At 50.1% G+C, this 26,444-nt stretch overlaps 1 protein-coding gene across 5 annotated transcripts in view; it reads left to right on the top strand.

Moving 5' to 3' along the window:
* Positions 1-26,444, top strand: part of KHDRBS3 (KH RNA binding domain containing, signal transduction associated 3) — a 116,317-nt gene that overhangs the window by 68,034 nt on the left and 21,839 nt on the right. For all 5 annotated transcript variants that reach the window (XR_008390744.1, XM_037166757.2, XM_037166756.2 and 2 more), the window contains exons 6-7: positions 3,154-3,349; positions 21,223-21,305. Coding sequence is in view for 4 of the 5 variants with exons in the window: in XM_037166757.2 (XP_037022652.2) it covers positions 3,154-3,349; positions 21,223-21,305 (279 nt within the window). In the remaining variant the exon portion in view is untranslated. The remainder of the gene's footprint in view (positions 1-3,153; positions 3,350-21,222; positions 21,306-26,444) is intronic.

Raw genomic sequence — 26,444 nt, 5'->3', positions numbered from 1 at the left:
AATGAGTTATCTGAAGGTGAAAGTCTTAAACTAGATTTCACTTCTTCCTGATGTCAGCATTTCGAGAAGCGCCGGTCAGGTTTTTCTAAGACGTCCCTCATCTGGGGTTTCTCTAATACTTTTCTCAAGATTAGCCTGGGCTTCTGGGTTTGGGGAACTCGTGTGTCATTTCCATCACATGATGTCAAGGGCACATACTGTCCCCGTGGCTTATCCGCTGTTGATGTTGCCGTGGTACCCTGAGGTTAGTATTTGTCAGGTCCTCCGCTGCGATGTCACTCTCCGCTCCCCCAGGGTGGCGTGGCCACATGAACTATTTGGAAGGCTTTTCTTTTCTCCCCAACGTACTAATTCGGTCATTTATTTATGTCAGGATGGACTCATGGACGTCTATTTTATATGTTGCGTTCAAGTCCAATACTACTTTATTTTTGTTGCTCCAATTGTCTCAGCTTTGACCTTCGGGAGTTCTTCCTGTTGGCTACTCTGCTCCTTTCACATGCCACCATAATTTTAATTTTTTTTTCTTTTTGAGTACCTTCTACTCCACGTGGTTCCATTATCATCGTCTATATTTCCTGGTCCGGTCCTAGCATCAGCTGTTTCCCAGGGTGCCCTTGTTCCTCTTGTTGGGGAACAGTGTTCAAACCCAGATTCGGGTGCCCGTCTGCCTGTTACCACTGGCGTGTGCTTGCTTCTCACCCCTCAGCTGGCAGAGCAGGGAAATGTGCACACACACACACACTAACCTACGCGTGTACCACAGAGCTGCACCTGTTTCTATGCTGCACCGTCTGTCGGGACTAATCACGAGTTCATGCTGATGTCTCTGACCCTTCCCTTATTGACGATCCTATAGCCTCTTCCCCTTGCTGACCGAAAACCTCCCCTGCAGCCTGGGAAACGTGGTCCCCGCTGTCCCCCAGGCTCCCCTTTGGGGGACGGCAGCGGATCTGGGTGTAGTGCAGTCAGAGGTTAGTCCGTACCCGCGGCCCCACCCTGGGCACCAGCCGCGTCGGCCAGCACAGGCCTTACACACAGTCCTTTGCCTGTAGCCTTACAAACTCCCCTCATTTTCCCAGCTCCTTCAGTGAAGTTTGTTTATATATTTTTACTATGATTAATACGGTTTGTCACGTCAACACCCTATCCCTAGGAAACCTCGGTCTCCTCGACATATTTTTGGTGGGCGTACATTGAAGTCCAGTCTTTGTGCTGTGCAGTTCTGTGGGTTTTCACAGGCGCTCTGTGTCACTTAGCCACCATTCACTGTCACACAGGGTGGCTCCGTCACCCTACAGTGTTCCTGCTGCCTCCCCCATTGGGCCTCCTCCCCCCGGGAACCTGTGCCCGCCACTCACTCTCATTTTCCACATCTCTGTCTGCTTTCTTTTTTCTGTATGTCCTGTAACTGGAATTATACAGGGTGTAGCCTTCTCAGACCAACTTCCTTTACTTAGAAACCTGAATTTCCATTCAGTCCTGTTCATTAACTGTTAGTTCATTTTACATCATTGCTGAATGATAATTTCATCATATGGATGCACCCGCTTGCTTGTCCGTGCACCTGTGGAAGGGCGTCTTGGTTGTTGTAGCTCCTGGGAATAAAACTGCTACAAAATTCATGTGCAGGTAGTGCAGGGAGGTAAGTTTTCAGGTCGGTTGGTTGAATGCCTGGGAACACGGTTACCGTATTGTATGACCAGATGGTAGTTAGCACTGTCGTTTCAAAGGTGGCTTTACGATTTTGCACACATACCGACAGTGGAGCGGAGTGCCCTTGTCTCCACGTTCTCACTGTCAATGGGTACATTCAGTGACTTTTGATTTTAGCCATTCTAACAGGTATACGGTTTAATTTGCAATTCCCTAATGACAAATGATGTTGAGCATCTTTTCATTTGGTTATTCCCTAATGTGTTTGTCTTCTGCAGTGAGCTGTCTGTTCACGTTTTTTACCCACTCTTAATTGGGTTGTTTGTTTTCTTATTGTTGAGTTTTAAAAGCTCCTGTATTTTGGGTACAAGTCCTTTAACAGATACGTGTTCTGCAAAAATGCCCTCCCTTTCTGCGGTGTGTCTCTTCATCTGTAGCAGTGCCCTTCTCAGACTAGAAGTACTCAGTTTTAGTAAAGACCGCCTTACTAATCTTCATGTCGTGGATCATGCTTTTCTAATGGTATCTAGCGCTCATCATCAAATCCAGGTCACGCTGATTTCTCTTATGTCTTCCCCACAAATTTGACGTGGTACATGCAGGTCCGAAGCCACGTGGAGTTAATCTTTGTGAGAGATGGAACATGTCCGTCTAGGTTCTCCCCCGCACCCTGGTCTCTCTTTCTCTCTCTCTCTCTCTCTCTCTCTCGCATGGACATGCGCATGTGGACATCCATTCGGTCCAGCTCCTTGTGTTGGAAAGACTTTCATTTCTGCATCGGGTGCCTTTGCTCCTTTGTCAGTGACCCCTGGGCTGCACTTCTGTGGATCAGGGTCTGGGCTCTCCTTCCTCCCGTTGGTCTGTGTGTCTGATCTTTTCCCCAGTCCTCACTGACTTGATTATGTAGCTTTAAAGTAAGTCTTAGAGTCACACACTGTGAGTCCTTGCTCCCAGCTCCGTGTCCTCTGGGATTCCTGTTTACCTGTCCATGTGCGCTTTATGTTTGCCTGTCTACAAAACAGCATCTGGGACTTAGGCTGGGACTGCGTCGAGTCTGGAGATCAAATTGGGAGGAATTGGCAACTTGGCAACATTGCCTCTTAGAACCACGAGCTTGTGATTTTTCTCTTTAATTGCTTTCATCAGTCTTGTACTTTTTTACAGAGTACGTATTTTCTTAGATTTGTACCAAAACATTTCATTTCTTCTGTTGCATCAGTTACTGTGGTTGTGCGTGGTTTAACAAGGCTCTCTCTGCTTAGTAGGGCGATTTTAGGTTCCCAGTAAAACCGAGAGCTGCTTCGATGCCCCCGAGTTTGCTGTTGCCGGAAGAGCTGCCTCGTGGCTCAGCTTCCTTCTGGTGGATGCCCGCTTCTTCTCCCGCTTCAGTTTTCACTCTTTTACCGTGGATTTGCCTGAGCCGTAAATGCCTGTGAGCAACAGAATGTCCGAGAAGATGGTGAATAATGAATGCCCTCTTGTCCTTCTCGCTTGTAGGGGAAGGGGAGTCGTCACAGCCCGGCCAGTCGGGGCAGGTGGACCACGAGGGACGCCAGCTTCCCGGGGGGTCCTGGCCACCCGAGGGCCAGTGAGCCGGGGAAGAGGACTTCTTACGCCCAGAGCAAGAGGAGTTCCCCCAACCGGGTACCGACCTCCACCGCCACCCCCGACACAAGAGACCTATGGAGACTATGTAAGTGGTGGTATCAGGCATCGGCTTTGATATCTGAAGGGCCCAGTCTGTATATACCATTGATGGAACTGAGTATCCTCTCTCGCTTGCTTGCACTCTTCAATACTCCATCTTAGTTTATTTAGCAGTATTCGTGGAGTGCTACGTAAGTCCTTGGTACTAGAGGTACAACGCCTGAGAAAGAAAGAACCTCTTTCATTTATTAGCCGAATTTGGGCAGTGGGTTTGGGGTTCAGGGTGGGCACCAAGCGACCTGCTGCCAGGCCCGGACAGGGTTCCAGTGTACCGTTCTTTCCTGCTCCACTCCAGGTCGCCTTTTAGTGTTCAGTCATGTAGAAAGTAATTGCCGTCATGGAGCAAGCTGTTCGTACCCTGAAGTGTCCCCTCTGAAGCTCAGCTGCTGAATATGGATTCTTAGTGGAAAATGTCTTCAGTGAAGAAAACAAAAGTTCACAGTGTTTTAAATGAATGCAAATCAGTTTTTCGTTACCGTTCAGTAATTCTTTGATATGGTTCATAGACTTACTTAACATGAGAGGAAGAAATGTAACCCTGAAAAGTGGGATTGGGGGGGAGTTCATTTACAGACTAACCCCCTCGGATTCTTCCTGCACCTCCTGGTTTGCATGCAGGAAGGACATCAGCAGGGGACGGATGTTCCATGTCAGTGCACAGTGGTAAAGGAAGAGTGTGCAGCTGTCATCAAAACTGGGGAGCGTTGGTGGGGATGGATGCGAGGCCCCCAGTAGGTTTCATGCTGTGCTTTTTATTTTTTTTCATCGAGTTTATTTGGGTGACTTTGGTTAATAAAAGTCATATAGGCTGCAGGTGTACATTTCTATAACACACGGTCTGTATACTGTATTGCAGTCTCCCCAGATCGAGTCTCCGTCCACCACCATTTGTCTCCGCTTTACCCTCTGCTGCCCTCCTCCATTCCTCTTCCCCTCTGGTAGTCACAGCACTGGTTTCTGTGTCTATGAGGTTTTTTCTTTTTTTTTAAAGATTTAATTTTTTTAATTTATTTATCTTTAGAGGGGAAGGGAAGGAGAGAGGGAGAGAAATATCAATGTATGGTTGCCTCTCCTGCGTCCCCTTCTGGGAACTGGCCTGCAACCCAGGCATGTGCCCTGACTGGGAATCAAACCGCGATCATGTAGTTCGCAGGCCTGCGCTCAGTCCACACCTGCCAGAGACATACGAGTTTCTTTCTTAATCCCTTCACCTTTTTCACCCAGCCCCCTAACCCCCTCCCATCTGACCATTGTCAGTATGTTCTCTGTCTGTGAGTCTATTTCTGTTTTGTTAGTTTATTTTGTTCAGTAGATTCCACATATAAGCGTAATCATATGCCGTCTCTCCTTCTCTGACTGGCTCACTGAGCATAATGCTCTCCAGGGCCATCCACGCTGTCGCGAAGGCTGAGAGCTCCTCCTTTTTTACAGCTGAGTAGTGCTCGGTTGTGTAGCTGTTTCACAGCCGTGTCATGCTCCTTTGTGGATGGGCACGTGGGCTGCTCCCAGACCTTGGCGGTTGTAGGTGGTGCTGTGGGGACCACAGGGCGTGAAGGGAGGGACGGGCAGGCGTGCAGCCGTGGCAGGACCTGAACACCCCACTGACATCAGTGGGCTGATCTTCCGGATGGAAAAATCAACAAGGAAATGGAGGCCTTGAACAACACACTGGACTAGGTGGGCTTAATTCATGTCTTCAGAGCATTTCACCCCAGGGCAGCGGAATATACTTTCTTTTCCAATGCACATGGAACGTTTTCCAGAATAGATCACATGTTAGGACACAGGACAATTCTCAATAAATTTAAGAAGAGTGAAATCATGTCATCATGCATCTTCTCTGACATAATGCTCTGAAACTAGAAACCAGTCACAAGAAAAAAAATGGAAAAACCGCAAAATCAAGGAGGCTAAATAACACGTTCCTAAATGAATGGGTCAACAACAAGATCAAGGAAGAAATCGAAAGAGGCCATGAGACAAGTGAAAAGGAGGACACAACAACCCCAAATCTGTGGGGCACAGGGAAAGCAGTCCCTAGAGGGAAATTCATAGCATCACAGGCCTGCCTCAAGAAACAGGAAAAATCACAAATAGACGATCTAACTTGACATTTAAAAGAACTTGCCAAAGAAGAGCAAACAAAGCCCAAAGTGGGTAGAAGGAAGGAAATAATAGAGATCAGAGCAGAAATAAATGAAAGAATCTAAAAAACAAAAAAATATACAAAAGGTCAGTGAAACCAAGACCTGGTTCTTTAATAAGACAAACAAGGTTGACCTTTACCAGACTCATCAAGAAGAAAATAGAGGGGACCAAATAAATAAAACCAAACACGAAGAGGAGAACCAGCTACTGCCACCAGAGAAGTGGAGAGGGTTGAGGAGAGCACTGTAAACAGCTGCGTGCCAGCACACGGGGCAGTGTGTGCAAATGGATAAATCCCTAGAATGCCCAGAGTTTGTTCTAGAAAATTCCATGCAGTTTTCCAAAACTGAGTCCAGAAGAACCAGAGCATCTGAATAGACAGATTACAGCCAGTGAAACTGAAGCAGTGGTTAGAAAGTCCCCAGCAGACCCGAGTGCTGGACCGGATGGCTCCACAGGGGAGTTTTATCAAACATTCAATGAGGAACTAACTCCTCTCCTCCAACTACAGTTACATCTTGGTGCTCAGCTTCAGAACTCGTCAGACCCTGTGCTCGTCACATTTGGATGAGAAACACGTCGGCTCTCGGTGCTTGCTTGGGACTCGTTGCACTTGCTGGAACTTGTGTGTGGCGATGCCGCCTCGCAAGAGGAGATGCCTCACCGTCAGTACTGGTTGCTCTGGCCCTTGTCACGAGTTCCAGAACTGATTAACGACGAGCACTGAGGCGCCACATTCGAGACAAGTTTTGCTTTAGTGGAGGTCTCTTGCTAGGTGCTTAGCGCCTCTTTGCACAGACATCCCTGGGCCACGGGAAGCCACTTCAGCTTCACCTGCAGCCACTGGGAAGACCTGGGTCTCCGTCCCAGACACACTGAACTATGTCCACTTCCCTGAGTGTGCCGAGTCCTCTCAGGCTTCCAGACCTCGGCTCATGCTGCTTTCTCTGCACCTGCCTGTCTCCTGGTTGTTCTTCTAGACTCTGGTCACCTCTTCTGGGGAAGTTCAGAGAAGCTGGCCTGTTGAGTGGTACCATGGTCATTGCTTGTCTCTCTCCTCCCTGTCGCCTAGACTGTGAGCTCCAGAAGGACAGGGGTGGGTAACCTCCTGTTTTTTTGGAGGGGACACCTGGTTGGATTGGGTGCATAGCTTTTACTTCTTCATTCTCGGCAGCAACAGGGTGCACAATGGGAGCTTGGTGAATTGTATTCAACAAACACAGCTCACAGTTCACAGCCTCGCCAGTTTGTCATGCAGTCGGGGAGGATGTGGCATCTGTATCTTCGCCCGTCTTCCTTACGGTTGGACTTACTTGCTCTTTGCTGCTGCTATTCTTATGAAGCTCACAGTGGTAACTGTGCCTCGAGTTCTGCCACAGATGCCGAGTGTCCTCACTCTGGCAGCACCGGAGGAAAAAGGAGGTGTTGTTGAATTCCGTCTGGTGGACTGCTGTCTCTCTTTCCACCCCATCTTTCTTCAGGGTCTCTTCGGTTTGGGTTGATGGCAAAGGAGAAAAACACAAACGTTGACCAAACTATTTGGATTTTAGATTGAGTGGACATGTGACAAAGACACCCAATTCAGAAAGCCTAGGACCCCAGAACGTGTGTTCATTCATGTGGCGGATGAGAACGTTGAAGTGGGTCTTTGTAGACTGAGCTAAAATAATGATTCCATTGAGCTGACGTACCCTAGGTTAGATCGTGAGCTCCATGAGAGCAGGAGCCGCCCTGCTGTTCACCTTGATGTTCTAGGAACCCAGTACACGGTCCGGCACGTTGGAGGTCTGTAATAAATGTTCACTGACTGACTGAATGATTACAAGGGGGGCCCCCAAAAGGGGGGAGCTGTCTTTTAGGGTAGGGGCCCCTTGCAGTCTAGGCTTTTCCTGCTAGGTGAGTTCTAGGAACCCATCTGCACCAGCTGGTGGTGGTGTGAGGGGCTGTGTTCGGCTTCAGTGAATTTTTTTTTAAAGACTCTCAATGCGTTTTCCCATTTCATTGACTGGTGCACCTGCCCGCACTGTGCTGAGTGTTCGGCAGGTTTTCAGCAAAGCCCACGTGACCTCCCGCTGTGCCCCACCCTCCCTGTTTCTCAGTCCTGTGCTCAGCAGCTCTTCTTTGTTTCCCTGGATGAAAAAAGTTCTCCAAGGAAAACACTTTGCCAGTGTGGGGGAGGTGAAACAAATGGCAAAAGCACTAGAAGGCACCAAATTTGACAAGTTCAGAAACCATTTTGAGCAGTGGAAAAACAGTCTCAAGTACTTTGAAGGTGACTGAAGTTTGAATGTGTCAGAATAAATACAGAATTTTTCATAGATTCCATTTGGGGGGCTTCCCCCCTCCTATTCTCAAGGCTGAGTTTTAAAACTTGCTGCCCTTGGAGACGCACATCGATGCTTCTCCAGGGGCTTTTTGTTTTTGCCCACGTCTGGATTTATGTGTAACTCAGTTATCAGCATGTACCTGTGTGCCCTGCGGCCGTCGGTGACTCCACAGCTGTGTCCCAGTTCACTGTTCCCCTGGAAACTCCCAGGGACAAGCACTGTGCCCGTTAATCAATCTCTGGCTGCTCCCGTGGTTCCTGGCACGTGGGAAGCACTTCAGTGAGTGTTGACTGGACTAGACCACGGAGACCCGGGAAGTTTCCCGGATGCAGGTTGCCCTGCGTCGGTTCCGAGTCTGTGCTGGAACCGTCTGGTGGGGAGAGCAGGGTAGTTGGCCTCAGGCAGTGGCAGGCTGCTTCGGGGATGCGGGACTGATTTCATGGAACTGCTGAAGGGAGCCGGGAACAGTTGTAAAGCTCGCCTCGGCGTGAGGGTGAACTTTCAGGGAGACGCCCTGCTTGGTGGGAAACCACACCCACAAGACACTCTCCTGTAGGAGACGCCTCGCAGTGGTGCTGAGTCATTACCGTGTGGACGGATAATTGAGTACCTGGCCATTAATCGATGGACCTGGAACCCAGTCCCCGAGAGCACTTGACCGATGCAGAATGCTGGGGCGACCGCACGGGAGGGTCTGTTCGATGCTTCCTGTTTTCCTGCCTGAGCCCTCACTAACTTCAAATCTGTGTTTGTTTTATTCTTATCACCTAACATGCAGTAGTCTTTCCGTTGTTTAGCTGGATAGATGGACAGGCGTGTAGGTAATGGCCGTAGCCCACTCAGTCCCACCTGTACTGGTCTCGCCCTGCCCCGCTCCCTTCCCTTAAATGATGTGTCTGTTCGTGCCACTCCCAGTGGGCTTTCCTGTGCCCGAGTCTGGTGATGCTTCTGTCCCAGCCCTGGCCCCTGAGGAAAGGTCATGTGACTCTGAGAGGCGTGGTCCTTGGTTTCCAATCCCTCTTCCTGTCAGTGTCACCATCCATTTCCTGTTATGTAAATTATTTAACTTTCTGGAGCCCAGGTTTCTAAGTGAGCAGAGCGGAGGCTCAGGCTGCTGGGCAGGATGCCCTCCTGCTCCAGCGTGTCGCTCGCTCACACTCACACTCACTCCTGCAGACAGCGCCATGTAGACACAACTCGCCTCCACGCACAGGTCGGTGGGCTGGACCGGCGCCGTCCGGCCTCTCCTCCAACGGGCAGACCCTGTGGTGGGCTCGGTGTTTTCTGAGACTCAGCTTGCACCATCACCCTGAAGACCACGTCTCTGATGAGAAGCTAATTTCATCAAGTCGGAGTCTTGATACCAAAAAGTCACAGAGCAAACAAAACATTTTAACACGAAGAAACAAGCTACAACAGAGTGGGCGTGAGTCTTTTGAGTTCAAAAACAAGTTTTGGAGGATGTTTTCAAAATGAGATTCTTTTAAAAATGCGGGCTTGCCATTCAAGATGTATAAACCAGAATTGCCCTAGAAATCTAATCATACTGTTTTCCGACTCGTTTAGCTGTGACTGTGTCAGCCGTGCGCTGATATGTGGTACCCCGGGGTTTCTCAGTGCGGTGTGACCACTCCGAGTGTCTGAGGCTGAGCCTGGGGCTTGACCGCCTGCGACCACGGGCACGGCCGAGCCTTCTAAGCGAGGTCAGACCGGGACAGCGCTTCCAGCCGCAGCGGGCCCTCAGGTGGCTTCCCGTTCAAGGGCGTTTCCGTACAACACTGATGAGAGAAAAGGGGTTGATTCCCGTCTGGGGCCGCCGCCTGCCTGGAGTCCGCACATTCCCCCTACATCTCGTCTGCGAGGGTTTTCTCTGGGCTCTCCGATGTCCCCTCTGGGTCCTGGAGCGTGCACGTGAGACAAATGGTGTCTAAGTATTCCCTGTCCGAGTGAGTGTGTGTGAGTGTCTGTGCGTGTGTGTGAGTGACGCGTCCTGTAGGGGGGCGCAGATTGTGTTTCAAGATTCGGCAAAGTCGTGCTCCTTCTCACGCTTTTGAGAGCTCATATGAGGTTCTTTTGCTTTTTATTTTAGTTTATTTTAATTGTTGTTCAAATACAATTTTCTGCCTTGTACTCCCACCCCAGTCCTCCCCACCTCCCTCCCGTTTCCATCCCCCATTGTTTTTGTCCACGTGTCCTTTATACTTGTTCCTGCAAACCCTTCCCCTTTTCCCCTGAAATTCCCTCTCTCCCCTCTAGTCAGTGTGAGCCTGTTCTCAATTTCGGTGTCTTTGGTTATATTTTGCTTGTTTGTTTTGTTGATTAGGTTTCTGTTAAAGGTGAGACCATTGCCAGGCGGTGAAAGACAAATGCCATGTGATCTCACATGAGGTTCTAAGGACAGGATGGGTCGGGGGGCTTCGTGCAGATGGGGGCGTCCTCACAGCGGGACCTCCCAGGGCAGCGACTGTGGGCATGGTTTCTGTTGACAGTTAACCAAATGGCTCTAAATGGCTTCAGGTGTCCTGCTTCCCACAGTGAGAAATTAAAGCAGAGTGCAGATTGAAAAGGGGTTGTTTACGAAAATGCATCTCACGTGCGCCCTGAAAAGCCCAGGGACACCTTTTTATTTTAGATAAAAAGGCGAAGGCTCCATCATTTTTTTTTTTTTACAGCCGCTTCACCAGCGCGGGAGAGTCTCATGCAATTTACTTGAAATGTCTGTCAGCAGCTTCACAAGTCAATCTTTCTAAATGCTTGAAAGAGTGACCTATTTTGTAAGTGTAAAACTCGAGGAAATGATTTCAGATTTTAAATTTATGAATAGGGAGGGATGTTTTTCTTCTTTAAACAAACCAACCATGAAAAGAGGCATGCCTGTATGAAGAAAGTTGAGGGCCCTGGAATCGGCGTGCTGACCCTGCCAGGTGGCCGGTGGCCAGGGCTGGGCGGGGCCTGCTGTGACCAGCATGCCAGGGCTGCAGGGGGAGGAGCCCGTGGCGGGGAGCGCAGCCGGCGAGCCACTGACATCGCCCTCGGTCAGAACGGGTTTCCTGCAAGAACCCGCGGTCTTGGTTGGTCATTTTCCTCGAGCATTTGATCAGCATGCGTAGAACTCAGTCCTCCCCTGTTAGCCAGTCAGCATCCTGCAGGGAGGGCAGCCGACACCCCTTGCAGTGACCCCCCCCCCCCCGATAGTCTAGTGGTCATTCTCAGAGTTCTGACTCTGTGCGGATACAGCGCAGGTAGGGTGCGAGCGCTCCTTGGTCCGGTGTCTCCTTTCCCACTGTATTTCAGTTAGCCAATGGTGGGCTGTGCCTTCTTACCCATCCTGTACATCAGGCGGGCTTATGTACCCCCTTCTCCCCATCCTTTTGGGGTTTCTGGGTAAATCATCTTTAACTTTCAACTTACTGATTTTCCTTCTCTCATTTGTGGGATTTCTGGGTTCACTTCTTTGTTATTTTATTTTCCTGTATTGTGTTTTTGAACAGCCTTGTCAAATCCAAACAAATCTGATTCTCTCTCAGAGAGGAACTGAGAGAGGAGAAGGCATTCCGTGGATAATTGGCGTAGAGGTGTTTTTAAAAACTGGGTTTGGATGTGGGCAGACCTGCAGCTGGTCTTGGCCAGCCGTGTCTATATCTAAAAACCACAGTAGTTAATACTGGCGTTTGTCGGCTGTGGAAATGCAGACGTCACAGTTTAAACCGTTTTAAGAGTTTGTCACATTCTACAGGAGACAAAGGCCTGGGCAGCACCGAGGATCCTGTGGCCTAGTGCCATGAGACTGCTGAAGGGGCTGGGTCTTTGATGAAATGAAACCGCCTTTCATGGGCAAGAACTGCCCCGGGCAGCCACCATGGTTTTTGCTTAATCCTCCCACGACCATTGGGAAGAGGAGCTGGGCCGTGGATGCTGATTCCCATTTGGCACATTTAAAACAGAGGTCAGGCGATGTCCCCAAAGCCGAGAGCTGTACGAGGCAGCGTCAGAATTTGAACACGGGCCTCGGGCTCCGGAGACCGACATGAGGAAGCAGCGTGAGTCTAGAAGCCACGTGATACACATTTCTCACAACCACATACACAGCTGGGGATGTGACGTGATCGTTGAATTAGCAGTGTTTTATTTATGATTGTGGGAAACATGCTATTTAGAATTGTTGGTAATATTGTGATTTTTTTGTCTTTAATTATAAAATAACTTGGTTGTGTGATGGGTTCATGGTCAGTGATGATCCTCAGACCCCAGCAAAAATCCATTTCTGAAAGCCTGTGTTTAGCTAATCTATTTTATAAACTGAAAACAGCCATTAGAAAGCTATAGTTAAACAAGCTTTTAACACTGTGTTATAAATGAAAACTTTTTACATTCTGACATGACCAGGCAGCACCCTATTTAGCATGAGGTCTCATGTGGGGTAATTGTGTCTTTTAAAAGGACAGAAACCTGAAATGTTCCTTTTAAAATGTCTGTCTTCTCTAAATTCTTCTGTCTGGTTAAAATGGGTTTTCCCAGCTTCAGTGTTGTGCTTGATTTTACTTGCGGCAGAAATAGAATTCAGTGTCACGCTGTTTCCTTTCCCGGAACACCTCTTCTCCCCAAAGCAGGCGTTCCTCGCTGTTCGGCTGTGTATCTGCCGGCGTGTGCGGGTCCGGCGCGGCGGACGGGAGCCTCTGCCCGTGTCTGCTCACACGCCCCCTGCCGAGTCCTCTGTCTACCGGCTGCCCTGCCAGCTACACCCCATGTAGGTGTCTTCTGTGTTGGAGACAAAAACTCAGAGGTGTAGCTGGAGGAATGAGCAAGCTTTTTGGAATGAGGCAAGAGTGTGTATTAATCTACCTTTATTTCTTGTCCAGAATATCGAATTTTAAAGGGGCATTGCTTGTTGAGGGCAGAGAACCTGAGAATGATGGGCAGTGTGTGGCTGGAGAATTCAGGGGAGGACTCATCAAACGTACAACATTTTAATAAGTACTGCACTTTATTCTACAATAGCTCCTTGATTTGCATCATCTCAAAGCAGCTCTTGCTCTGTTTCCTGCTACTCGTTTTTTAACTAGTTCTTTTCTTCCTGCCTTCATTCATTCATTCATTCATTCATTCATTCATTCCTCACACAACTGCATGCCTCCTGTATGTGCCAGGCGTCATGGGCGCAGGGGACAAGGCCTGGTCCTGACCCTTCCCGGACGGGCGGGCCAGGGGGAGGGGAAGCAGGCCAGGAAATTACGGCAGGCACTGCGTTCTTCAGTCACCAGTGATCATAGAAGCACCAGGCAGCAGGTGAAGATTCTGGTGAAGGACCTAAAAGGTGACATCAGAGGGAACAGCACGGTGGAGATAGAGAGGCTGCTTCAGGGCCCTTAACACGTGCTGACGCGTGCGAGGCACCGTCTCTGGGCGGGCTGCGAAGGGCAGGACTCTGGGGCATCCTTAAGGAAGGAGTTCTTCCCTGCGGGAACCGGGGGCGGGGGGAGTGGAGACAGACCTGCAAGTGGGGAGGCAGCAGGCTCACACCGCACTGGGGTGGAAGTTCTGCGGGAAGGCTGGAGCGGGATCCAGCGGCCGGGTGGAGTTGGAAGGTCACACGAGTCCAGCCGAGAACTTCCGAGGGGCCGTCACAGAGTCCATGGGGAATGGAGAGCCAGGCGCGGCTGTGACGGAGACTTGGGAAATAGATGGGAGAGACGTGCTGGCCAGGTGGGATGGCTGCTGCTGGTGGAGCAGGAGGCGTGGACTGTAGGTGGAAGGTATCTTGTGCCGTGCCAGGGGGTGTGCCTCTGCCAGGCCGTACCCTTGCCGGGGACCGGATGTCCTCGCAGAGCCTTGTGGCAACACGGGGCGCTCTGGAGCTCCTGCCAGAGGAAGCTCGGTGGGTGTGCAGAACCGACAGGGCGTGCTGCCCGGACCCTCACTTGGAGGAATGGCCGTGTGAGTGTGCAGGCCGGGGAGGCAAAGCAGCCGAAGGAACGCAGGTGAGCGGGCGGGTGAGCTTCTGCCCTGGAGGCGGTGTCCAGCCACCTGGTGCGAGGTTCCTGCGTGTCACGTGGAGGTGCTGCCCAGACTGTGTGACCAGGCAAGTGGGACATGGCACTCGTGGCAGAAAAGGAGGCTGACATGCAGGCCGGGCCAGGTCACAAAGGGGGGCGTCTTCCTGGAAATGGGAGAAACTCCCCAAAGGTTTCAAGAGTAAAGGAAACCAGTCACCACGCCAGCACGTTGGACAGGGATGGAGCTTTGCACCCAGGCCCTGGCTCGCTGGGGCGGAGCTTCCACCTGGGCCGAGGATTCCACTCAGTGACATCCAGTGTCACAAATCCCGCCTTCAGTACTGTTTAGAATTTCTGCTCCAGCCACAGAGCCGTCTAAAGAGGACGTTCGTAATGTCCAGTGACATAAATAAGAAAAATAAGGGACCCATGGCTGGGAACACGGGGAGAGCGGAGCACTGGGGAGCAGGGGGCCGCTGAGGCTTGTACCCCCACTGCTCAGCTGCCTGGGGCCGGGGCTCCTGCCACCTCAGCGCTTTGTCCTCACCACCTGCCTGGTCCCTGACTGGTCACCCTCACCCCTGCCATGGTCCTCAGCCACCGACCGAGTCTGCTGCCTTGCAAAATTACAACAGATGATAAACAAGAGTTTCTTCTGAAAAACTGACACATTTAATTGCCGTCACGCTCAGCTTTTCTTCTTCCTCCCCCGTCACAATTGTTTGTGTCCTTCCCTGGGTTTTTCAAGTGTTGCCCATTGAACGAATAACACTCAACATGGGAGGGGCCTACCTGCCCCGGTCAGATCAGCTGTGAAGTCATCATGAAAGAAATCTTGCATTTACTCTTTTAAAACCTTTCATGTGAAAGTATGGAAGTCAATAATCCAGCGACCTACCCAATTTGAAAATTCAGATAAGTTGTTCTGAGTGTAGCATCTGACAGAGTAACTGAATAAGAGATGAATGGCGTCACTGAGGGTTAAAATAGTCCAGTACTTGACTTTTGGGTTATTTAAGGATGTTCCGGGCCCTGGCTGGTGTAGCTCAGTGGATTGAGCGCGGGCCTGCGAACCATGCAATCACGGTTCGATTCCCAGTCAGGGCATATGCCTGGGTTGCAGGCCAGTTCCCAGCAGGGGACTCACAAGAGGCAACCACACATTGATGTTTCTCTCCCTCTCTTTCTCCTTCCCTTCCCCTCTCTCCGAAAATAAATAAAAAAAAGAAAAAGTTACAGTCATTTCTAATTTTGAGCCTCTAAATGAGCATAGAAACAGGATTCTTCGCTTGGTGGGAGCATATTCTTTTCAAGCTACTAGCCCATCGATGACGAAGGCATGAGCTCCGCATTTTGCCGAAACTGCCCAGTGCAGTGACCATGTGGCACACCTGGCCCTCCAGGGTCACCCTTGCTGTCCCCAGACACTGTTACTGCAGCTCAAAGGGGCCGTGCCACTCGGAGTCCAAACCCACACCGCTCCCCTTGGTCGTTCCAGGTCGGGCCCCGGGTTTCTCAGTCTCTTCACCCCCCCCGCCCCGTTTGCACCCTGTGGTGCCCCCACTAGAGCCGTCCGTCCCTGCGTGAGCAGGGTCTCGTGTGTCTGCACTGCACTGCTCTGCACCTGCTGTTCGTGCTGCCTAGTCTCTATTTCTGATGAATTCTCCCAGCACTCTGCTGTTCTCTGCTCACGAGGCTAAGACCTGTCATCGAGGCTACTGGGACGTTTCCTTCTCCTTCCCCATCCCCTCGGTCACTTCTGTGCCCCCCCCGACGCTCCCCTTTGCCACGGCAGCGGGTGCGTCCACTCTGCTGCCGCAGCCACCTGTCATTCCTCCCACTTCCCCTTCTCGGCGTCCCCCTGGGCTGGGACACTTCCTTTCCGTCCCCCGAGTCCCGCAGGGGCCATGCACAGCCCAGGTGCTCGGTGAAGCATGTTTTTTTTTTTTAATTTAATGATTACTTCTTTCATTAGGAACAGGTGCTTTTTTCAGTTTGTTAATTTGCCAAAGTTATTAGTGACATCTGCATTGCACTACTTATTTTATAACTAAAATCATTTCAGGGTTTTTTGGCTGTGTTTTATTCGTGATTTGTCTGCCAGCTTTTGGTGACCTTGCGTTGGTCATTGACAGATCACAGCCACATCAGTAACCACCGTAGTCACGGTGCCGGACACGGGGGCCCGCACGTGCGCCCCATCTTCTCGGCTCTCGTCCCTCCTCTGCCCCATGGACGCATCTTTGTTGTGTGTTTTGCTCTGTCTTGTGTCCAGAGTACTGAGCTCTTCAACAAACGCTTGGTGTCTCTTTCATGGAAAAGCATTCACAAGTTTGGGTGATTATGTACAAATTATATAAGCCTTATGCTGCAAAGGTAGTACCATTCCTTCATGTTAGTACTTGTTTTTGGAAACATTACCATATAACTTCCTGTTTACATATTTGTGTTTTCCTAATTCAATGAAATTGAGGTCTGATGTTTAGTAGATGCTTTTCGAAAGAAAATAAGGTAATCCCTGTAAAGGCCAGTCACTGGGCTCGTACTCGCTGATGTGGTGGCTTCTTCACTCTGAGCTGTGTCATTTTTAAAATCTAGCAGAGGGCCTGTGTGGGTGATTCTCCAAGGTCAACAATATAAGCTGCCTTTACAGAGTTCATACAACAGGCGTTTGGCTGGGACAGATGTACAGGTGTATAGACCGTGTTTTGCTGTGTAGAGCGTGCTCCCATGTGTAAGGTGCATGCATGTTTGGGGCCCAAACTTCCAGGAAAAAAAATCTTGTGTTTTAATTCAATTTTTGAATGTATATTTGGATACTTGTTTTTTGTATTATAAAGGAGTTTTAGCATTTATTTTTCAACATATTATGGTACAAGAAATTTTATGTGCTGGTAACAAGTGTACAGAATTTACACATCATAGGAGGTAGATAGAGTTAGTACTACCTGCGTATAATGTGCATCCTTATTGTTCCCTCAAAAATGTGGGCAAAAAAGTGTGCATTTTATACGACAAAATGTGGTGATTTCTCATCCCATCAAGGTACATATTTTACAGGTAAAGAGTCAGATTCCAGGTGAATGAACCCACCTGAATGCACCCACCTGAAATTGTCGATACTCAGTTACAGACCCCGTGCAACTCCACATCCCTCCTCCTTCCCCGTGGCCACGTTTCTCTGCTTCAGGAGGTCCGGTGGTAATGATTAAATTCATTAGCATTGGTAATACTTATGTCCTGAGATGGTTCAATGTTAGTTCTAGGCTCAGTTAAATATTAATTAGATACCAATAAATCCAAAGTCATGAAGTAGTTCACTGTCCCCAGATACGTGGAAGTCAGTTGTAGGACAAGTTTCACCCTTGCACAGATGTAAATGCCCTTGCGTGAATCTGATCTTACAGAGTAGTTATTTCTTCGGACTTTTTCGACTTCTATAATACTTGTAAAATAACCAGAGTGCACTTGTTACCACACCTGCGGAGTGCTCTCAGCTGGAAGCCTGTCCATGGTAGAGCCGCAAAGTCTTTGCTGCTGTTGGGTGTCTTTAAACTGTTGAGTTGTGAGAGTTTTTTATGTGCTGTGAACACTAGGCCATTATCAGATATGCAATTTGCAAGTATTTTCTCTTAATGTATAGATTGCCTTTTAGCTTTCTTGCTGGCGTGCTGTGATGCATAAGTTTTAAATTTAGATGAAGTTCATTTAATCTTTTCTTAGGCAGTTTGTGCTTCTTCTGGCACATCTAAGAAATGACTGTTCCAGCATCACAAAGATTTGCACCCGTGTTTTCTTCTCAGCGTTTAACGGTGTTAGCGGTATACCCGTACATGTGGTGCATTTCTGTGTATGATGTGAGGTAGCAGTGCAACCTCATTCTTTTATGCGCATATCCGTTTACTGCACAACAGTTACTAAAATGATGATTCCACCTACCATTGGATTGCCTTAGTACATGTTAGGCATTTTGCTGAATTATGTTCATAGGAATGTGTATGATTTTTTCATCCCTTCCAGATACTTACACAAATGTAAGAGTTTATTTCTATTCTCTCAAGTCTGTTTTGTGGATCTGTTTTGACCACTTAGCTTTGCAGTAAATTTTGAATTGGGAAGATATATGGTGTGTTCTGGGGAATTTCCCCTGTGTCATTGAGAACGTTCCAAGTGCAGTTGGAAAGATTCTATATTCTTACTCTGGTTGGGGAGCATGTTCTGTGCATGTATCTGAGTTGGAATCTTGGACAACATTACTGTTCAGGTCTTCTCTTTCTTTTCTGATTTTTTTTATTCCTTTGTCATTGAAAGCATGACAGCGAGATTCCCAACTATTGTTGGTGCATCGCCTTTCTCCCTTCAGTTCTCTTTATCTGTTCCATGCCAGCCGAGCTGTAAATGTTTATGGTGACTATGCACGCATACATCTCTATAATTATTTCGCCTTCTTGCTAGATTGACCCTTGTATCACGGTAAATAACTGTCCTCCTGTCTCTGGTACCTATTTCTGCCCTCGAGCAGGTTCTGTCCGGTCCTAGTGGGGCTGCGGCATTTCTCTCCCGGGCCGCATTTCCGTGGCATATTTCCTTCCACCTGCTTTCTGTCCCTGCGGTTTGACCTTCGAGTCTGGCGTGGGGCTGTTGTCCACAGCATGTGCTAGGAACACGTTTCTTAACGCGATGCCAATTTCTGCCTTCGAATTGTGTTTTTAATCCATTTATATTTAGTATAATTACTGATAAGATAGGATTGACTTCTGCCACTTTGCTACATTTTCTCTAGGTCTTATGTCTTTTTTATACCTTACTACCTCTTTTTCTGTTAAGTAGATATTTTTACTGCATCACTTTAATTCTATTGTCATTTCTTTTTCTAGCTTTTAAAATATATTTTATTTCCTTAGTCCTGCTGACTGCAAGGTACACACTAGCTTATATTAGTCTTTTTCAGATTTGTACCAATCTAATGTCAACAGAACACAAGAATTCTGCTTCTCTGTATTCAGGTCCGTTCTCACCCCCCCCCGTGTGCTGTTACTCTCCAAACAAATGACAGCCTTAGGCACTGGGTGCTTATCAATGTAGGTTTATAATTATTTCTTTATGCCGTTGTCTTTCAAATAAAATAGAAGAAAAAATTACAACAAAAGTACATTTCTCCTGTTTTCCAGGTACCAGTGTTTTTTTCAGTGCAGGCTCAAGTTGCTGTCTAGTGACCTGCCACCCACCTGACGAACCCTCTTTGTATTTCTTGTACAACGTGTCTTCTATTTCTGTGTTCCCTCGGTTTTTGCTTGGCTGGGAATATCTTAGTTGTTCCATTTGTTGAAGGATAGTTTTGCTGGAGAAATGTTTCTTAGTTGACGGTCTTTTTACTTTGGTGTATGGCAGTTACAGTCTCACTGTTTTCTGGCCTCAGAGTGTCTCCTGAGGAGGTGGCTTCGGATCTTCTTGCACATGACAAGTGGCCTCTGTCTTGCTGACTTTCCTCTCTCCTTCTTTTCAGTATTTTGAAGGTAATGTGTCCAGGTGAGGGCCTGTTTGAGTTCATCTTACTTGGATTGGTGGAGCTTCTTGGACGTGTACAATAAAGTTTTTTTAAAACAAATTTGGGATGTTTTAAGCCATTATTTCTTCAAATAATCTTTCTACTCCTGTCTCTCCTTACCTCGCGAGTAGCTCCTTACACGTATGTCCCTGTCTGATGGTGGCCTGCAGGTCTCCGAGACCCTGTGTATTCTCTTCATTTCTCCCCCCTCCCTTGGGCTGGACAGTCTCAGTTGATTTGTCTTCAGGTTCACTAGTTCGTTCCTCTGTGTAGTCATGTCTGCTCTCGAACCTCTGTGGTGAGTAGTGTCTGCTGCTATGCTTTTCGATCTAGAATTTCTTTGAATTTTCAAAAATTATACCCTCTACATCAATATTTTCTTTTTGGTAAGGCGTGGTTCTCATGCTTCTTTTTAGCTCTTTAGAGACAGGTTTCCCTTTAGTTCCTTGAATGCACGGGGTCCAGCACAAATAAGGCCTCAGTGTTTATTCCAGAATCTTCTACTACAAACTCACAGGCATGTAATTCTGTAACATAATATCACACTCAAGCACGCCATTGGACATTTTAGGTGAAGTGTTCAAATTAAAACTATAAATTAGTACATCTGTATTATCACTCTACCAACCACACTCAAGCAAGCATTACTTCTGCCAGACCCTGCATTTCAAACAACCGATTTAAAGTCTTGCCTTGTAAGTCCAACGTCTCAGCTTCCTCAGGGACCATTGTTTATGTGTTTCCTTGTGTATGGACTGTACTTTGTTTTCTTTGCACGTCCCATCTTTTTGTTTGTTTAAAACTGGACACTGAGTTTAATGTGTCAACTGGACATCAAATTCTCCTGCACCCACAGGATTTCTTTTTTGTTTTTATTTTGGTCTAATGACCTTTTCAAACAAGTGTCATGAAGTCTGTATTTGTTGTGGGTTGTCACTGTGTTGCCTTAGTGGTCAGCTAATGACTGGACACAGATTCTGCTCAGTGCCTGGAAACTAAGTCCCTCGTCTTTGCCAAGAGCATGTGAGTGCTGGTGGGAGCATGTCTTCCTTGCTCAGCCAGACAGCTTACAATGAACTCCGCCTTAGCTTTGTCTTTCTCATTCGGAGCCTCAAGGGCAGTGCAGGGAGAGAGCGCGGGGCCTCGTCAGGTCTCCTGGGCAAGCCCCCGACACTGTGCTTGCACACGGTCCTTCAGATTCCTGACTGTCAGAGCTTTTCGAAGCCCAGGTGGGCACCTCATTTCCCCGCTATTTCTTGTTAGCCTGTTGTTTGCTCTACTTTCTCTCCACCTCGGGCAGCAGAAATTTTACATAATGGCCTCTGATTGCTATCTTCAAATGCGCCCAGGGAACAGGGGTTTTTCATGGGATGAGCTTGCAGTCATATCTGATAGAGACATCTCCGTGCGATACAGGTTTGGTGTGGCTCTGCCCCCTGCAGTGGGCCCCAGCCAACTGGTTCCCCTGGTGATTGTGGCTGCTGGAGTTCAAGGTGTCTGCAGCACCAGCAGTGAGGGCGGGGCTAGGTCAAGTGAAAACATCACCAGACCAAGGTTGGGCCATTTACAAATAATAATAATGCTCTCTAGGTCTCTGCAAACCTGTGGTTAATCTCCAGATTTGTGAAAATGTGGTTTCTGACTGTTTTTGCCAGTTTTCCCTTGCTTTTGGAGAGTCTTACCCAGTCATTTTTCACTGATGTCTCTGCTGTGTTTTTCTTCACTGTACTTAGAGGCGTTGTTCAACGCTAGCTGAATTAATAAGGACTCACTGAGAGCAGAATGCCTTGTTCTTTCCAGATGCTCCCCTGAACGTGTCTGTGCTTGTCCTGTTCTGTTGTAGGACTACGATGACGGCTATGGTGCCACTTACGATGACCAGAGTTACGATTCCTATGACAATAGCTACAGCACCCCCGCCCAGAGGTAAGAGCCCGCCTGCGTGACTGGCCCCGAGAGCCACCTGTGTGCCCTTCCTTCCACCTCTGCACCCTCGGGGGCCGGGATGCTGGTGACTGGCCTGGGAGGCCACTCCGAGGGGCCTGCTTTGCTTTGTGTTTGCTTTGATGGGAGAAACACGTCCTGTCCCACCCGCCAGCATGTGTTCCTCCCCCGAGTCCCCGTAGGGTCTGAGCAGTGAGGCCTGGGTAACACACATTGAAGTTCCGTTCCCTCGGAGGCCTTAGCGGCCCGTGTGTTGCCAGGGGGAACGTGTCTGCAGAGCCCGGTCACTCACGTCCTAAGGCCCCGACTCCCCTGGGAAGTGCGTGCACACCCCGCATGGTCTGTGCCTGGGGAAGGAAGCGCCAAATGTTTTGTTTCAGAGTGAGACCGTTTCTGTTTCGTAGCAGACGTGCCTGTTTTCTAACAAGTTTGCATTCCTTCTCTACAGAAGTTTTTATTCAGAAATAAATGTTATCGAAGGCAAAACCGCTGTATCATTACCTCCCTGGTGACACACGTTGCTGCCCAGGGACGTCTGCAATCAGTGTCCGTTCCATTCAGGACGTTTCCCTAAATGCCTAGAATCCTCTTGCCTCATGTTTAAAATTCTCAGTGGGGAATAAGGACGGACAGACACAAAACAGAATCCTGGCTTTACGAAGCGTTAACACTGTGGACTGTGCGCTCATTCTGACGAAGCAGTATCTCGCCTTTGAACTCAGACGGGTACCAGGCAGGGTCTGAACAGACAGGCGCTTTGATTTGTCCACTCGATCCTGAGGTGGACAGGGGTTTCCCAGTGCGTTTTGTGTGTGCTCCTGCCAAAGTGTTTCCTTGTATTACCTGTAACAGCCAGGAACCCTTCAAAGGCCATCCGGCGTCTGTGTTAGCACAGCGTCCTGCGCTGCGCTCGCGTCTCAGCGCTGCTGGCCCGATCCACGTGGCGCAGCTCCGGCAACCTGCAGATGGGGCCTCGCTCACAGGACCTCCCCGAAGCGTCCAGCGCTTCACGAAGAGTGTAGGGCGGCATCGATCAAGGAAAGGGGTGCAGACCGGAAGATAAGGGACTTGGCCAAAAAAAAATCGCACACAGAGTTGATGCATCTCCATCTGTCAGAGGGTGAAACCGAGGCTCAGAGAAGTGAAGGGCAAACCCAGAATGTGGGCCCAGACTGGAAACCCGACATGGCCATTCCGCTCTAAGCCTTGAGGACCCGTGAATGTCCTTGATCACCAGTGCTCACTCCTGTGGCTGTGCATGTGGCCGGCATTCACTGAACCTCCGCTGTGCGTCCGTCAGGCTCTGAGTTCAGTGCCTGGAGCAGGGAGGTCATTGAGACGGAGTCTGTGTCCTTGGCAGAGTGGTGTGGTGACCTTGGGAGAGGTCTGCGGGAAATTCAGTGTTTCCGGAAGAAAGCAGTGCTGAGTGGGGCTGGGAAGACGGGGGATCTCACTGAGCCCTGAAGAAGGAGCAGGCGTCAGCAGGGGGCAGACAGGGCGGCGCACTTCACGGGCAGGGGGAGCCAGGCCCAGAGGCGGGAACAGGAGTGCGTTTGTCTGCGTCACTTCATCACCCCGTCACCCTGCTGTGCAGAGCAGAGGCTGGGATGGCTGGGAGAGGCAGGGACCGACCTCACATCCCCACCTTGGCGACCGAGGCTTGCCACCAGGGTGGCACAAGGGGGCCTGCGAAGACCATGTGAGGGGAGCGGGGCATTCGGACTTGGATTTAGAGACGTCAGTCAGGGGCGGTCTGGAGGCTGGGTCGACAGGTGGGGAGACTGGGGGCAGCAGAGGCCATTTAGAGGCTGGCGCAGTCCACAGGATGAGTCCTTTGCACGTCGGGGGGGACGGCCCTCAAGGGCCACGACAGCCAGCCTGCCTGGTTCGCAGTGAGCTTCTCAGCGCCTCGCCCGTCTTCCCTGAAGGTCTGCCGGGCTGGTGTGGAAAGCACTGTTAGGTGTTCTGAGTATTTATTTAATCCTCATGAGCTACAAAATAGATGTCAGTCCTTTTAAAGGAAAACTGTGACTCATAGGCACTGGGTAACTTGCCGAGGGCCCTGAGGCACTGGGGCGGAGGACCCGGGCCCGGCCGCCTGTCTGATGGTGGCGGCCGTCCTCGGCCAGCAGGCACTGGGCTGCAGACCAGATGGAGCCCTCCGTCGCCACGGGGAGGGGGAGTGGTTTGCGCACCGGGCTGCTTTGCTGGGGTTGCCACACCGCAGTGCCGCAGGCTCAGGCAACAGGACTTCGTTTTCTCAGTTTAGAGGCTGGAAGTCCAAGACCAAGGTTTGGCAGGTGGTTTCTTGCAAGGCCTCTCTCTGTGACCTCCCTCTGAGCACGCACCTCTGCTGTCCCTCCGTGCACCCAGACCTCCCCTCCGGCCCCTGGCGGGTGCCGCTCTGTTGTTGGGACTGTCGCCCCACAGACTGAAAGGTCGCAGGTTCAATCCCCAGTCAGGGCACGTACGAGAAGGCAACTGATCGATATTTCTCTCTCTGTCTCTCGCTCTCGCTCAAAGCATTGAAAATGTGCTCAGGTGAGAATATAAAAAAATTTCTTATGAGTACACCAGACAGTTTGGACCAGGCCCCAGGCGAGGCCCTGTTTTGACTTCATCATGTCTTTGAAGGCCTGTTCCCAGATGTGGTCAAGTTTCAGGTGCTGGGGGTTAGGGCTATAATGTAGGATCTCGGGGCAGGGACACAGTTCAGTCCGTAAGATGCCCACATGGTAATATTGGTTTAAGTGCACCGCCGTATGTTTCAGAATTAGAAATTTCTAGTGTAACTCAGGAGAGCAACCGTTCGAATCATTTCCAGGGTCAAAGTGGAGAAAAATCCCAGTCACCGTTACCTCCGGTGACTGAGCATTTACTCAGTGCTTGGTACATTCCAAGGGCGTCACAGGAAGTCTCCCGTCCCTTGGAGCAGGCGGGCCCTGGCGCGCACGCTTGAGAGCCTACGTCTCTCACGCGAACCCACACACCAGGCAGCGGTTCAGATCCACGCTGGCCCAGAGCATTCTCTCTTGTCCCCCGCTCAGCTTTCCTTTTGGCTTGGTGCCTTTATTTGATTTTTCCCCCCTGCTGGTGTCGATGCTGCCAAGATGAGTGGAGCGAAGAGCTTGGTTTTCCTCGTTTTACACGAGATCCTTTCGGCCAATGGCATTCACTGCCACCCCTCTCAGAGAGCAAACAGACGTGGTCCTCGCTCAGTAATAGATGCGTAGTGCCGTGCGGCATCGCTGTCCTGCAGGGTGACGTTCCTCATTCTCACACTCGGGTTCTGTCCCCTAAGTTTCACCTGTTAGCAGTTCTCTCAGTTCCCTGCTTGGAAGCAGGTTCCCTGTCGTAGTTGGTTTGGTTCACTCTTGCTGCAGAATTCCTGACGTGGTCTCCTCTTAGATGACAGAGCTGTTGTGGAGTGTTCTTGGTCACAGCAGAGTGCAGGCTGCTCTGTCCACTGTAGCGGCCACCAGCACGTGGCCTTGGTGGCCAGTCCCAGTCGGGCTGTGCTGCAAGTGGGAAACACACCGAGTCCCAGAGAATGTAAAGTCCGTGTCTTAGATGAATTCCACCTGTTCCTTGTCCCCCCCACCACGTGGTCACTAGAAAACTTTAAATAGCAGATTTCTCTCGGGAGCCCAGAGGTAGAGCCCCGGGCTGTGTCGCCAGTACCCCACACGGGCGGAGTCTGTGCATGGGGCCCACAGGGGCCAGCTGGTCAGCTCCCCCACTGCAGAAAGTGACTTGGGGGTGCCCCCTCCTACTCGTGTTTGAAAGTGTCCCTTGGGATGTTGGGTGTGTGACATGGGGCCTGTCGACGCCACAGGATACCTGTTACCCACACGCCATCACAGCTGCCGGCTCAGGGACGGCTTCCCCGGTGCACAGGGGTCATCAGACATGCTGTAGTGGTCACGTGTCTGACAGAGCTGGGCTCCAATCCCACCTTTAACACTCTCTGAGCCTGTGACTTCGGGCAAGTTGTCTGTCCCCAGTCAGCCCTTTCTGAGTTGGTGCCATAGAGGCGATCTGGAGGCTGAAGGAGGCGGGGGAGCCCACAGTCCCTGAGCAGCAGGTGGATGAGGCCTGTTCCGCAGGAGGACTCAGGCGACTTACAGGAGGGGCTCTGCTCCCAGAATCCGGGGCCCTGCCCTCCCGCTGCAGCTCCAGAGGGACTGAACAGCCCTCTCTCTGGGGCACGGTCCGCAGAAGCAGGCACCAGTCCACCTGAAGGACTGTGCGGGGAAGGGTCCCCCAGGAGGCTGGGTGGCGATGCCTGGTGGGGGCTTCTTTCCAGGCAGCTGGTTGGTGCCTGTACTTGTCATCCTGGGGTTGGAAGGTGAGCTGCCGCGGTCCATTGAGGGCAGGTAGAGCAGGACAGCAGGTGGCTGGCTGGCCCCGGGCTTGGTGCACGCTGTGGGCGGGGCTCCTTGCAGGGCTGACTGCTCCGCTTTGTGAGGGCAGTCGCTTCGTGGGGGTTTTGCTGCAGACACAACAGTCTCTCTCAGGGGGCTTTACAGGTTAGGAATCCACACACCGCCCCCCCCTCCCCCGCCTGCCAGCTTTCACATATCTTGCATTGAAATGAGAGCACAAATGAGAGCCCCACAGAGTGCTGGAGAATTCGGTGGAGTTCAGCTACATTTCCCCATTGATTGCTGTCCCGATCCTTGCAGCACTGATACTGTTGTGTAGAACAAAGCGTTGTTTATCTGACTTCACACGTTTAATGAGTAACAAGCTGTCCGCGGCCACCGTGCACAGAAATATGCCCGATTCTTTGCAGTATTGGGATAGTTCCAGTATCCGTGGGCTCAGAATAGTTACCAATGACTTCCTATGGCTGTGCAGCCCCTGACTAGCTCTCGTGAATAAGAAAGAGCAGGTGGTCAACGACCCCCGACCTCAGGGACCTGCCCCTCCTTGGGCGGGACTTGAGCCTTCACAGCAGCCATGGTTTTTGCTCTAGGAAACCTTTTGGAAACAGATTCATTTCATTCTAAACTAAGGGATTCATGTTCACTTGCTGCCTTGTTGACAGTCCTAGTAACGACAGTTTGCAGCGTGGTGACTGTAGCTTACATGATACTTCGTCGAGTTCTGGAGATTTGC

Source organism: Artibeus jamaicensis, unplaced genomic scaffold (genome assembly GCF_021234435.1).
Source record: "Artibeus jamaicensis isolate MK-2021 breed Jamaican fruit bat unplaced genomic scaffold, CSHL_Jam_final scaffold_916, whole genome shotgun sequence".
Classification (NCBI taxonomy): domain Eukaryota; kingdom Metazoa; phylum Chordata; class Mammalia; order Chiroptera; family Phyllostomidae; genus Artibeus; species Artibeus jamaicensis.
Note: the sequence above shows the minus strand (reverse complement) of the source record. Positions and strands in the feature narration are given on the sequence as shown.